This window comes from Rhincodon typus, chromosome 24 (genome assembly GCF_021869965.1).
Source record: "Rhincodon typus isolate 14 chromosome 24, sRhiTyp1.1, whole genome shotgun sequence".
In the NCBI taxonomy this organism is placed as follows: domain Eukaryota; kingdom Metazoa; phylum Chordata; class Chondrichthyes; order Orectolobiformes; family Rhincodontidae; genus Rhincodon; species Rhincodon typus.
In genome coordinates, this window is record NC_063355.1 from 36,965,452 (window position 1) to 36,978,433 (window position 12,982).

The following is a 12,982-nucleotide window of genomic DNA, read 5'->3' on the forward strand; positions in this document are numbered from 1 at the left end:
CTCGGATTCTCCAGCATCTGCAGTTCCTACTATCTCTGACTTGACATAAAATGGTTGTCTGTGGCTTTTTAGCTGACGTAAGATGGCCAGAAAGGGAATTAGCAGCTACATAAAGCAGACTTTCACTGACAGACTTGTCTCTAAACGATAAAATAATGAAAGGTCCTGGGAGACTCATTGAAGGATTGGTGAGAAGAAATATTGGGGAATTTAATCAGATCTCTGTAGACAGCAGCTCTAAAAACATAACTATTTCAGTAAAGAATGTCCTTGAAAGGATAAGAGATACCTGAGCACTAATCATGGTACCAAGTTTGTTATTTAGTAAAATGTAGAAAGAAAAGTCTGATCCCACAGTGTTCCAAACTTTTTAGGTAATTGTAAATTAGAAACGCAAACAGCAAACTAACATGAACCGGGTTAGCTTGATTCCTTTGAGGAAGTAGGGAGTAAAAAAAATCCCTGTTGTATCAACTGGGACAGAAACAACAAATGGTATAAACAGATATCCTCTAAAACAGCACCATAGCATGGTAGGGGGTAGAGAAAGGTTGTTAAGCACAACCATTGTGACTGTGGAGAAATAAACAATTGCAGCTTAAGTATAGGTACTAAAGATCAGAGGTTAGGTCCTATTGCGCCTTAAGGAAACCAAGCAAAGTTTCTTTCAATGACTTGGTAAAGCTGTAAATTGATTGAATTTCACCCTCATCAGTGGAATTCAAATAGATGTTGTCTTATTAAGTTAAGAAAATTAGGATGAAAAGTATTTAGCGTAGAAACAGTAAGGTTTATCCAAGAATTAAGCCTCGGTTTAAAACCCACTTGCAACATGTGAGTGGTAGAATTTGAATTTAATGAAAGTCTGGAATTAAGGATCTAATGATGAGTAAAGAACCATTGTTATTTGCCAAGAGAAGCCCATCTGGTTCACTAATGTCCTTTAGAGAAAGAAACTAGTTGAGATTTTCCAACACTTCATCATTAGACCCTTGATTCCAGACTTTTATTGAATACAAATTCCTGGAAGGAATCTGCCATGTTTACCTGGTCTTGCCTAAACGTGACTTCAGACACACAGCAATGTCTTAACTGCCCTCTGGGTAATTGGGGATGGGCAATTAATGCTATTCTAGCCAATGACACTCACCTCTTGTGAATGACTAAAAAAAGTTACAGAGCACCTATACCATGATGATGTCAGATCACATGGGACTGAAACCTGATGGACAAAGGCATTAGGGAAGCCGAGCTGAACCGTACTCCTGTACGTAGTTTATAGGCAATAAATGTTAATAGTTCGCACTAGCTTTGTGTCCAGCCCCTGCATGTTTTGAGCTTCTCGAAGCTCTGGATATTATTCATAGAATTCCTACAGTGTGGAAAAGGTCATTCAGCCCACCAAGTCTACATTGACCCTATGAAGGTCATCCCACTTAGACCCAGTCCCCTACCCTTTCCCTGTAACCCTGCATTTCCCATGGCTAACACACCTAATATACATATCCCTGAACACTATGGGCAATTTAGCATGGCCAATCCACCTAACCTGCACATCTTTGGACTGTTGGAGGAAACCGGAGCACCCAGAGGAAACCCATGCAGACACAGGGAGAATATGCAAACTCCACACAGACAGTCGCCCAAGGATCGAATTGAACCTGGGTTCCTGGCACTGTGAGGTAGCAGCGCTAGCCACAGTGCTACCCTGCCCTTATGGATATGAGCAAGGGCTTTGTGTAGCATTCACAATAGAGCTCAGGAGTTGGTGTCAGTGCTGGGAATCCTGAACTCGTGCACTCGCCTCTGGGAGTGTTGCCATCCATGACTCTCAAGATTCTACACACTGATTATAAGTTCATAAGATATAGGGGCACAATTAGGCCATTCAGCCCATCAAAGTCTGCTCTGCCATTTGATCATGGCTGATATGCTCCTCAACCCCATTTTCCTGCCTTCTCCCCATAACCCTTTATCCCATTGCCACTTAAAAATCTGTCTAACTCCTCCTTAAATTTACTCCCTGTCCCAGCATCCACTGCACTTTGGTGCAGCAAGTTCCACAGATTCACCAACCTTTGGGAAAAGTAGTTTCTCTTCAACTCCGTTTTAAATTTGCTACCCCTTATCCTAAGGCTATGACCCTTCATCCTAGAGTGTCCCACGAGAGGAAGCATCCACTCCACGTCTATTTTATCCATACATTTTACCATCTTGAATACTTCAATTTGATGTCCCCTCATTCTTCTAAATTCCAGACAGTATAGACCTAAACTGTTCAACCTCTCTTCACACGACAAACCCCTCATCCCTGGGATCAATCTAGTGAACCTCTTCTCAACTACCTGTAATGCCACTACATCTTTCCTCAAATAAGGGGACCAAAACTGTACACAATACTCCAGGTGCGGTCTCACCAATGCCTTGTATAATTGCAACAATACTTCCTTACCTTTTATATCCTATTCCTTTAGCTATAAAAGCCAACATTCCATTCGCTTTCTTTATTATCTGCTGTACTTGCATGCTAGATTTCTGTGACTCATGAATGAGGACACCCAGATCCCTCTGCATCGGAGGACACTGAAATCTCTCCCATTCAGATAATAGGTTGCCTTCCCATTCTTCCGACCAAAATGCATGAGCTCACACTTATCCACATTGAACTCCATCTGCCACATTTTTGCCCACTCTCCCAACCAATCTATATCCATTTGTAAGGTTCTTATTTCCTTGTTGCAGTTTACCATCCCGGAAATTCAAAAACAAACTTCAGAGGAAACCCCAAACCTACTGTTCTACACAATGTGGGAGCAGCCAAACCCTAGAAGCTTTTACAAAAAGAAACTCACATTCGTTTTACAGATTCTATCAAATCTGTGCCTGCAGAATGGTCCCCTGACAACAGCAGACAAGCGGTTCTGATGGTTAGCTATTGGCTTAAATTGCAGTTAACAGTATTTTGAAACCAAAACTCCCCACTTTTCTATTTACTTTGTTACTGCAGATTTGTTTCAGCAAAAATGTATTTCAATTTTGATGGTCCATTCAACCTCAACCTGCAGTGGTTCGGCACACTTAGAATCAGGGCTCCCCCCGGCTTTCCTTTGTGAGGGAATGGGACTGACAGGATTGGTCTACGGAGAGGCAGAATGGACTTGATGGGCAGAATAACCTCCTTCTGTGCCATATGAACTCTGAGTTTGCTGTAGAGTCATGAGATTCATCTAAATCATGATGATGTAACAGTCTCTGACATCAATAAGAGCGAAACTCAGTCTGGAATGAACATGGGAAGGAAGAAGTCTTCTATGTTTTATTGAGATCACTATCACTCTTCTCATTTCCACCGAGTAAATTCTCAACCTAACATCACGGGAGAACCTGTCATGCCAGGAACCAATTGAGTAAACCTTACCTGTGCTGACTTGAAGGCAAGTCTAGGTGGAATCTTTTGCTCTCCCTGTGGAAGGTTTGGGGGCGTGAGTTGGGCAGTGCCAGTTAATCAGAGGGATGGAGGCTGGGAACGCCTTCACATTCCTGCATCCACCTTGATTTAACTCCATGGTAGGAAAGCCTGTGGACTGCCTTTCTGCCATGCCACCATTTGAAGGCTTTATGTGACAAAGTAATCTCCACTGCAGTTCTTTTGCAAAAAAAAAATGTCACAGAGAGGGACAAAAACTTGACAAAGATCGTGACTAGTAGAGTTGGTGGAAATGAATATTTCAATTTAACCTTAGTGTGGAGTGAGGGCCTATTCTTGAAACTTTTAAATATAGCACGGACTATCAGACAGTGCTGCGATAAGAATGATCCTCTGGGTGGCAGACACGTTAGGTTAAGCAAGAAAATTAAATCAAAGGTCAACCTGGTTCAGGGTGTTTAATGCAGCCAAAAGTCAAAACTAATGCTACCATCACTACAGTCATGGAGTTATAGAGTCACACAGAGATACAGCATGGAAACAGATCCTTCGGTCCAACTCATCCATGCCGACCTGATATCCTAAATTAATCTAGTCCCTCTTACTAGTATTTGGCCCATATCCCTCTAAATCCATCCTATTCATGAACCCGTCCAGATGCCTTTTAAATGTTGTAATTGTGCCAGACTCCATCACTTCCTCTGGCAGCTCATCCACACACACACTACCTCTGAGTGGAAAAGTTGCTCCTTAGGATCCTTTTAAACCTTTCCCCTCTCATCTTAAACCCGTGCCCTCTAGTTTTGGACTTCCCTACCCTGGGAAAAAGACCTTGGCTATTCAACCTATCCATGCCCCTCGTGATTTTATAAACCTCGATAAGGTTACGCCTCAACCTCCAACGCTCCGGGGAAAATAGCCCCAGCTGATATGCTTTGATTCATCAGTGGCATAAAAGAAGCTCATCGCCAAGTGTATCAATGTTGATTGGGATTTGATCAGTGCACTGGGGTAGGGCAGTGGGGCAGGAGATAAATGAATGCATGGACAGACAGACAGACAGGCAAGCAGTCAGACAATTGGTCGATTACAAACTCATCATGATGGCCATATTGTTACACAGAGGCCTGTCAAGGCTGGATCATTAAGTATATTCAAGGCTGAGATAGACAGATTTTTAATCAGTAAGGGGTTCGACGGTTATAGGGGAATAGACTGAAAAGTGGAGTTGAGGATTATCAGATCGGCCATGATCTCAAATAATGGCCAAGCAGATTCGATGGGCAGAATGGTTTACTTCTGCTCCCATGTTTTATGTGTTGATGATATAAGAAGGAGGATGGGAAAATGGCAATGGAGGATATTGGGTGGGATGTGTTCGTGACCCTGGAGAGTATTCATGTCAATAGACAAGATTCCCAGCAGTGGGAAAACCACCTGCCAATTTGAGGTGGCCAATGATTTGGCTCATTGACAGGTATTTTATCAGGCTACCAGTATTTTACTGATGTTGGAATGGTCCCCTGCAGCAAGGAGAGTAAGTATCTTTGATTTAATTGTAGGCAGCATCACTAACGGGTTTTCTTTCATCTCTGAGGAATTGTTTAAACATTGAAATTATCCATTTTGTTTTCTTTCCTCAGGATCGGCAGGGATAGTATGGATCAAGATACCAGTAGGCCAGGCTCTTCAGTGAGCATGAGGAGCTTTAGAAGCCGAGAATATGATCAGACTCCTGTTGATCGACCTGCATCTCTATCCAGTTGGAGATCTCATCCAGAAGAGGAAAAATCCCCCCGTTCCTCCGTGGCTTTATCGGAATTTGTGGAGGAGTTAAGGAGAAAACGTGCCGGAGCACGGGAGCAGAGTGGTCTCCAGATGGAAGAGAGTTCCTCTCTGCCTATCTACCAGACTGCAGGTATCTCTTCACTTAGAAAGCGCCCATCCATTAGGGATGATGATGATCCATTGCTGAAGTTTCAGACTATGAGTCTTTCAGAGAATCGAAGATTTCCTGCCAGTTATCAAGAAGGAACTAGGTTAGTCCGTTCAGCCAGCCTTCGGTCTTTGACATCCAGCAGTGAAGTACCCGAATCTTTAGCCACAGCGAAGAGAAACAGATGTGTTTCATTTGAGAATTTAGCCGAGCCTCGCAATGGTACTGGTCCCACCTTTCAAAAGCCAACCTTTACTGCCAGAGACACGGAGGAGGTAACTCCCCCCAGGCTAAAACCACCACGCAAGTGGCTTGAACTGTCAATCGAAGAAGATATTGATGAGGTCCTTAGCAATCAGCCAATTGTGTTCAAAAGTAAACAATTCAGTGGCCTTCCTAATGAGGATGGGGAAGGGGAAAGTTCCAACTGGAAACTTCCAAGCCTGAGCTATGAACGGAAAAGGGATGATGATAATGACAGTGATATTCTTCCTGCAATTCGAAGGCTTCCGTTCAAACACAGGACCACACCGAAGAGTGAGCGGGGCTCTAGATCTCCCACTGCTGACTTTGACAACTTGGCTTCCAAAGATAAGACCAGTTTGATCCCATTAAGGAAGATTATGGCAGTCAAGCCATGCATGTCCAAAGGAGACAAGGATGCACTTGGTAACTTGTCTGACTCCTCTTCATCCTCTGGTTCAACTATTTCGTACAAAAGTGCAGACAGCATCAAGAACCGTCCTGGGCTCCGCAGGTCAACAGATGAGAGATCAACTGCAACAGCACAGGCGAATCGAGACTTCAATTCACAGGCAGAAAAAAGGTCTGAGGAGGAGCCAGCAGCTGAGGACATCAATTCTGTGATGATGAAATACTTGGCAAAGCCAGACAAAGAATAAGGTGAGCATGATGACCATGAAACCATGGTCTATTGTTGAAAACACCCATCTGATTCACTGGTGTCCTTGAGGGAAGGAAACTGCCATTCTTACCTGGTCTGGCCTACATGTGACTCCAGATCCACAGCAATGTGGTTGACTGTAACTTTATTATCTTCACTCGTGGGATATGGACGTTGCTGGTTGTCCAGTATTTATTGCCCATCCCTAGTCACCCTTGAGAGGGTGGTGGTGAGCTGCCTTCTTGAACCGCTGCAGTCCATGTGCGGTAGGTCGACCCACAATGGCCCTAAGGAGGGAATTCCAGGATTTTGACCCAATGACAGTGAAGGAGCTGCAATTCGTTTCCAAGTCAGGATGGTCAGAGACTTTGAGGGGAAATTGCAGGTGGTGGTGTTCTGCCTCCAGGCAACTAAGGATGGGCAATATATACTTGCCTTGCCAGCAACGCCCACATCCTGTGAGTGAATTTTAAAAAGCTGACTTTAAAAAAAAGTGCAAGGATTCTAAAAGAGACCATCTTTATGGTTTAGTCTAAACTTAATTTCAGTGCAGAGGAGACAAATAGAGTGATTTTTTTTTCTGTCGGAACGCGACGTGAATTTGTTGAATTTCTGCTCCAATTCCCAGAAAATGAAAACAATGCACAATGAGAGTTAATGCAAACAGCATTTTTTTTGCATGACATTTAATGTCAGTGCACTGGAATAAGATGCTGCAGAAATGTAGAGGGATTTAGAGTTTAAAATTTCCAAGACATGCAAGGCAATTCCTCATATTAATGAGACAGTTTGGGGGAAAGAAAAGTCTTAGGATTATAGGTCATATGTCATGAGGAAAAGAATATTTTTTAAAAGGTTAGGAGATAATCATGAACCATTAAGTCTTAATAAAACATCAATTGGAGTTCTTTGCTCAGTATTGATACAGGTTGCAGAAATGGTAGAATGCAGGGTAACTAAGATGTGGCTTATATGTAGAATCACAAATACAGAAATAGATGATAGAAAGACTGACTCAAGGCAAAGATTGTGATGTAGTGTTAGTGTCAATGGCTTTGTAATTTAGAACCTCAGGTCAATTGTCTGCAGCAATGGGTTCAAATCCCATGATGGCAGATGCTACTAGTGGTATTATCTCTGGACTGTTAATCCAGAAATCCAGGTAATGTTTTGTGGATCTGGGTTCAAACCCTACCATTGGCAGATGGTGGAATTCTAATTCAAAAAAATCTGCAATTAGGAGTTTAACACTGACCATGAAACCATTGCCAATTGTTGGAGAAACCCATCTGGTTCATTTAAGTCCTTCAGGGAAGGAAACTGCTATCCCTGAGAGATAGCAAGAACTGCAAATGCTGGAGTCAGAGACAGCACAGCGTAGAGCTGGAGGAACACAGCAGGCCAGGCAGCATCAGAGGAGCAGGAAAGTTGATGTTTTGGGTCCGAACCCATCTTCAGAAAATAAAAGAAGGGTCCTAACCTGAAATGTCAACTTTCCTCTCCTCTGATGCTGCCTGGCCTGCGGTGTTCCTCCAGCCCCAAATTGCTATCCTTACCTGGTCTGGCCTCCATGTGAATCTGGACCTACAGCAATGTGGTTGACTCTTAACTGCCCCCTGGGCAGTTAGGGATGGGCAATAAATGCTGGCCCAGCCAGTGACACCCTCATCCCGTGAATGAATTCAAAAGATCTTCTGTGTAAGCAAATGTTTCTTTTGAAACCAAATAAACTTGGACAAACAAATTAGATAAATAATTAAGGAGCTGCCACTTAAAGCATCACTGGAATCAAGAGCCAAATTTTAAAGGAAGCTTAAATTTAAATAAAAGTAATAATTCTGGGGAAGATAATGTTGACCAGCCTCTGTGGCACCCATCAGTTGTGGAAGGCCTTAAGCATGCAGGTTGTGTGGAGCAGGAGTTGTTTAGAACTACTCATATGTGTTTTTGTTGAACTAGAAGCAGTGACCAGAGACTAGCTAGGGATATGTTTCTTAACATTGACTATTTAATTCAAAAACTTGTGTCCAAACTAACTTAGGCATGTGGAATTACAAGCGTGATGGACTAAAAAAAGTTATCCTCAACAGCCTCATTCTGGTTCATTCCTCCACACAATATTTTGGTCAATCAGAGTCAACCTACCTGGTTTAAATTTAAATGAAAAGCTTGGCAGGTAACTGTCATTCATCACCCAACCGGTGCATTCTCCATGTCAATGTCTCTACCAATCAAGACTCTACTTGCTAACCAGTTACTGCTTCCATCTTATACAACATAAAAGATTGTACTTCTTTACATTGGAATTCTTGTGAATGCTCTGATGAGGGAAAGATGAAAAGCTTCAACAAAATGTCTTTATTTTTCTGCAATTCCCAAGTTTGAAAACAAAAGTAGTTGAAATATTTAACAGTGAGTGAAAAGGCATGTACCGGTAATTATAACGCTGGCAGTTGAACCCCCATGGTAAGAAAAGTGCTTGAGGGACATACATGTAATAAATGAAAATCTGAGGAGAACAGGTTTTGTGAGATGTTGTCAACATGGTTTATTCAGTCTGTGGTTATTTTTCTACAAAACAAATCACAGACTGACAAGCATTGATTTATAAACTTCAAAAAGCTGATCTGACATTACACAGGCCAGTTTTGAATCCATTTCTAATGATGATTTTTGATTCAAGAACCACATTTGTAGCCCACAGGTTAAATTGCAGTGGAGTGAAGTTCAGGAGCACAATATTGAGTGCATATCACTGTGTCAAAAAAAGGGAGGTAGATTTATTTGGAAAGATTTATGGAAGAGTGAACAGCATTATTCCAGATCTTTGGGGGAAGTACTCTGGCAACTGATCCTATTTGCACTGAAACGTAATTAATGAATGAAATGATTGATGCTTTAAACACCACGAAAATGTAAATGAGATATCAGATAGAAAGGATTATGCGACTTTTGAGGATTGGGTTGGAGAACATCACTACAATGTTCAGAAGCCCCAGCAAATTTAGATAATTCAAGGAACAGTTTTACTGGAGAGTGAACACATGAGATGCACGCACAGTGAATTTGTTAAATGTGGATTACTCCACATCATTAAAAAAAGGATGGGAGAGGGGGTGGTCAACATCTGTTGAGAAAGGGGTATTCAGGTTGGCGGCAATAATAATTGTACCACTAGGTTACTCTTCATGAAATGTATGGAAAGGCACTCCCTATTCTTTAAACTGTAAATGAATAGGGGAAGGTAGGGTGAGCACAGCTTAATGATATAAGGATGTTGGCTGGAAATGGCTTCATGGAGCAAATGGCCTTTTGTTGTTAGGGATAGTCTGATGTTCCTGTCAGATGGCTAGGTGAGTTAGAATGCTAGTCTTTCAAGGGCAGACATGATGGGCTGACTGGCCTCCTTCTGCACTGTAACAGTTCAGTCAATCATCCCTCGCAATTAGATGACATGTAAGTAAGACCTGCTTTAACTGAGGACTGCTGATGTTCTTAGTTCATTTTTGGAACTGCCGATGAACTCAGAGCCATTGAATAAAGCTGTCCAATGGTCTAGCTTGACATTTTCAGGAGATGTTGCTAAAGTGTAGGGAATGTCTGTAGTAGTGCAGTAGGCAGTTCTGGAGTGTGGGTTAAAAGAATTATATGCGGCCTGTTCCATGTCCGATGAAAATATTCTTGAAATAGTGGTTTGATGAACTCCCATTCCCACTCTCAATCCTCTGTCTCCTACACTTCTCTGGTAAAGCTCAAAGTACAACAAAACTCATTCATGTGGGTCTTTAACATAATAAAATGTCCCAAAGTGTTTCACCAGAGCATTATGAGCCAAAGTACACCACCAAATCAAAGGAAATATAGATCAGATATTTCTTTAATTCATTCTTGGACTGTTGGCATTGCTGGCTCAGCCAGCATTTATTGCCTATCTTTAAATGTCACTGATTGACTTGGGAGTGCCATTCCAGAGGGCAGTTCATTGCCATGGGTCTGGAGTCACATGTAGGCCAGACCAGGTGAAGATGGCAGATTTCCTTCCCTAAAGGGCATTCGTGAACTAGATGGGGTTTTTACAACAATCATTAATTGTTGACATGAGAATGGCTTTTATTTTCGAGTTTTCATTGATCCAAATGCCACCATCTGCTATGGTAGGATTCAAGCCCATGTCCACAGGATATTAGCTTTGGGTTCCCTGGATTACTAGTTCACTATGCCACCTAAAGCTGAGTCAAAGATGTAGGTTTGAAGAACTGTCTTAAAAGAGGAAATCGAGGTAGAGGACCAGAGAGGTGTAGGAAGGGAATCTCAGAGCCTTAACAGCTGAAGGAGATGCCACAGTACCAATTGTGGAGCAGGTATGGCACCTTCTCTAGGCCAATGCTTTGTAATTTTATTCTATCATAGTCATGTCCATTTTGGCTTGCATTCTTAATTGTCCATTTTTGTCATTCAATCAACTCACCTTATCCCAGACTGCCCCTTCAATTTTTGCTCCCTTGTTCTCGATTCTTCCTCCAATGGGAATTTCATTTTCCTGATTGACTCTTGTCCAGACCCCTCCTGGTTTTGTGTATCCCTCTCAAATCTCCCAGCCTCCCTCTAACTCTTCTGGTTCTGATGAAGGATTAAGCCTCCTTCCATCTCCACAGATGATGTCTGATCTGCTGAAACCATACCAGTTAATAGATGGGCCTCTGCAGTGAAATGTTCCCTGTAATCTTTTTTGTTGTTGCGTGGACCTCTGAGGTCAGTGCACTGCAGAAAGTTCCAGAAACCATTCATCGGCACGCCAATTGACATAAGCAGAGCTTCCCAGTGACTCTACAGCTGAGAGGGAGCATTGGTACAGTTTCCCTTGACATTAGCAAATGATACCTAGGGGATTTTCTTTAATATCCATAGTCGATGTTCGTTGGACATGAAATAATGGTCTCAGTGTGGGACATTTTACCAACTATTGCTGTTTGTCATTCCTCCAGAATCTCTGATCTAAGACTTCTGGCTGCACAATTGCCTAGAACACTGAAGCTGGGACAAAGAATCACAACCAGACAGCGCTAATCCGTTCCAAGAGACACCTTGAGCTCAGTCAAGAAGGATGGAAACAAAGCTGATTGTTTGCCCTGGATTTCAGGGTGATTGAAAGCAATGCTTCTCAGTATTTGTGATGAATTAAAAACAGTTATTCTCAGACTCGCTTATTTTACTGTCTTTGGGAAACAAAGGGGAAAATATTTGGGGAGAAAAATAATCAAAGCCAAAACGTATGTTGGACATGACTAAATCTGCGCACAAACATTGTTTCAAATCAGTGCCTTGTTTAATGGTGAGGAAAGAGAAAGTTGGGAATGTGAATTAGTGTTAATTCTACTGTCACTTGATTAGCTTTGAAAGAAGCAGTAAAGGGCAACCTACTGTGACACATCTACATATTTTGTTCTCACAGGATCCACAGAGTCTAACTTAACTCAAATTAGGACTGAATTACCATGTTCAAAGATATCGTAGAGGCAGCTTCATTAAAGTCCCTTCAGGTTAAAATGCAATTGATAGTTAAGTTGGTCATCAGCATTTGGGACTTAAATGTGAATTTTCTGAACCCTCTTCCTGGAGGAAGGCAGTGCTGCAGTTGTAGAGAACACATTCCAAAAAAATTGCCAGGCCAACTTGGAAAAGCTGAGAGGGGCCTGTTTGTGGAACTCACCACCCATTAGAAAAGCTTCCTCCAAGTCTTTGCTTGATGCCCGTTGAAAGGATTTGATAAACCAAGGTTAACATCGATTTCTTTCAATTTATTTCCAGGGTGCAGGCCATGTTGCAAAGGCCAAATGTATCCTTAATTGCCTTGAGAAGGTCACTCATAAGGCAACTTTAAGTTAGTTCACCTGATGGAAAATGGATCAATCACCTCTGTCTTGCCATTGCATTTGGCTGATGATCCAATCCTTCAGATTGTTGGTGATGTTTGCTTTTGTTTATGGGGTGTGGGTATCACTGGCAAGAACTATATTAATTGTCCGTTGCTAATCACCTTTGAAAAAGTAACGGTGAGCCACCTTCCTGATTCACAATTAGCCTAATAATTAATGGGTTCACCCAAAGGTGCTGTTAGGAAGAGAGCTCCAGGTTTTTGAACCAGTGATAGCGAAGGACTGGTGATACAGTTCCAAGTCAAGATGGTGTGTAACCTAGGGGATGGGGACCTTGTAGGTGGTTGTTTATCTATTACTTTCTAGGTAACAATCATTGTGGATTTGGAAGGTGCTGGTGAAGCATCCTTGGAGAGTCACTGCCATGAACTGGTAGATGGTGTAGATTGCTGTCATTGCTGGTTATTGAAGGAATGAACATTGAAGGTGATAGATGGGGTGTCAATCAAATGGACTGTTTTGTACTGAATGCTATCAAGTTGGAACTGCACCTGCCCAGGTAGGCAGAGAGTATTCCATGCTCCTGATGTAGGCTTTGCCTGGATAGGCTTTGGAGACTCAGGAAATAGGTTCCTTATCTCAGAATTACCAGTCTCTGACCTAGTCTTATTATCACTATGGCTAGCCCAGTTACTTTTCTGGTCTATGGCAACTCCCCAGGATATTAATGGTGGCACAGTTCAGCGCTGGCACTTATGTTGAATACTAAATGTAGATAGTCAGCTTCCCTCCTGCTGAAAATGGTTAATGCCTAGCATTTGTGTGGTATGACTGTTACC

The 12,982-nt window shown here is 42.3% G+C and overlaps 1 protein-coding gene across 1 annotated transcript in view; it reads left to right on the forward strand.

The window, feature by feature from the left end:
- Positions 1–11,357, forward strand: part of LOC125486002 (unconventional myosin-XVIIIb-like) — a 280,703-nt gene extending 269,346 nt beyond the window's left edge. The window contains exons 40-41 of the mRNA XM_048611748.1: positions 5,071–6,266; positions 11,253–11,357. Coding sequence (XP_048467705.1) covers positions 5,071–6,265 — 1,195 coding nt within the window. The 3' untranslated portion in view covers position 6,266; positions 11,253–11,357. The remainder of the gene's footprint in view (positions 1–5,070; positions 6,267–11,252) is intronic.
- Positions 11,358–12,982: the final 1,625 nt, after the last annotated feature.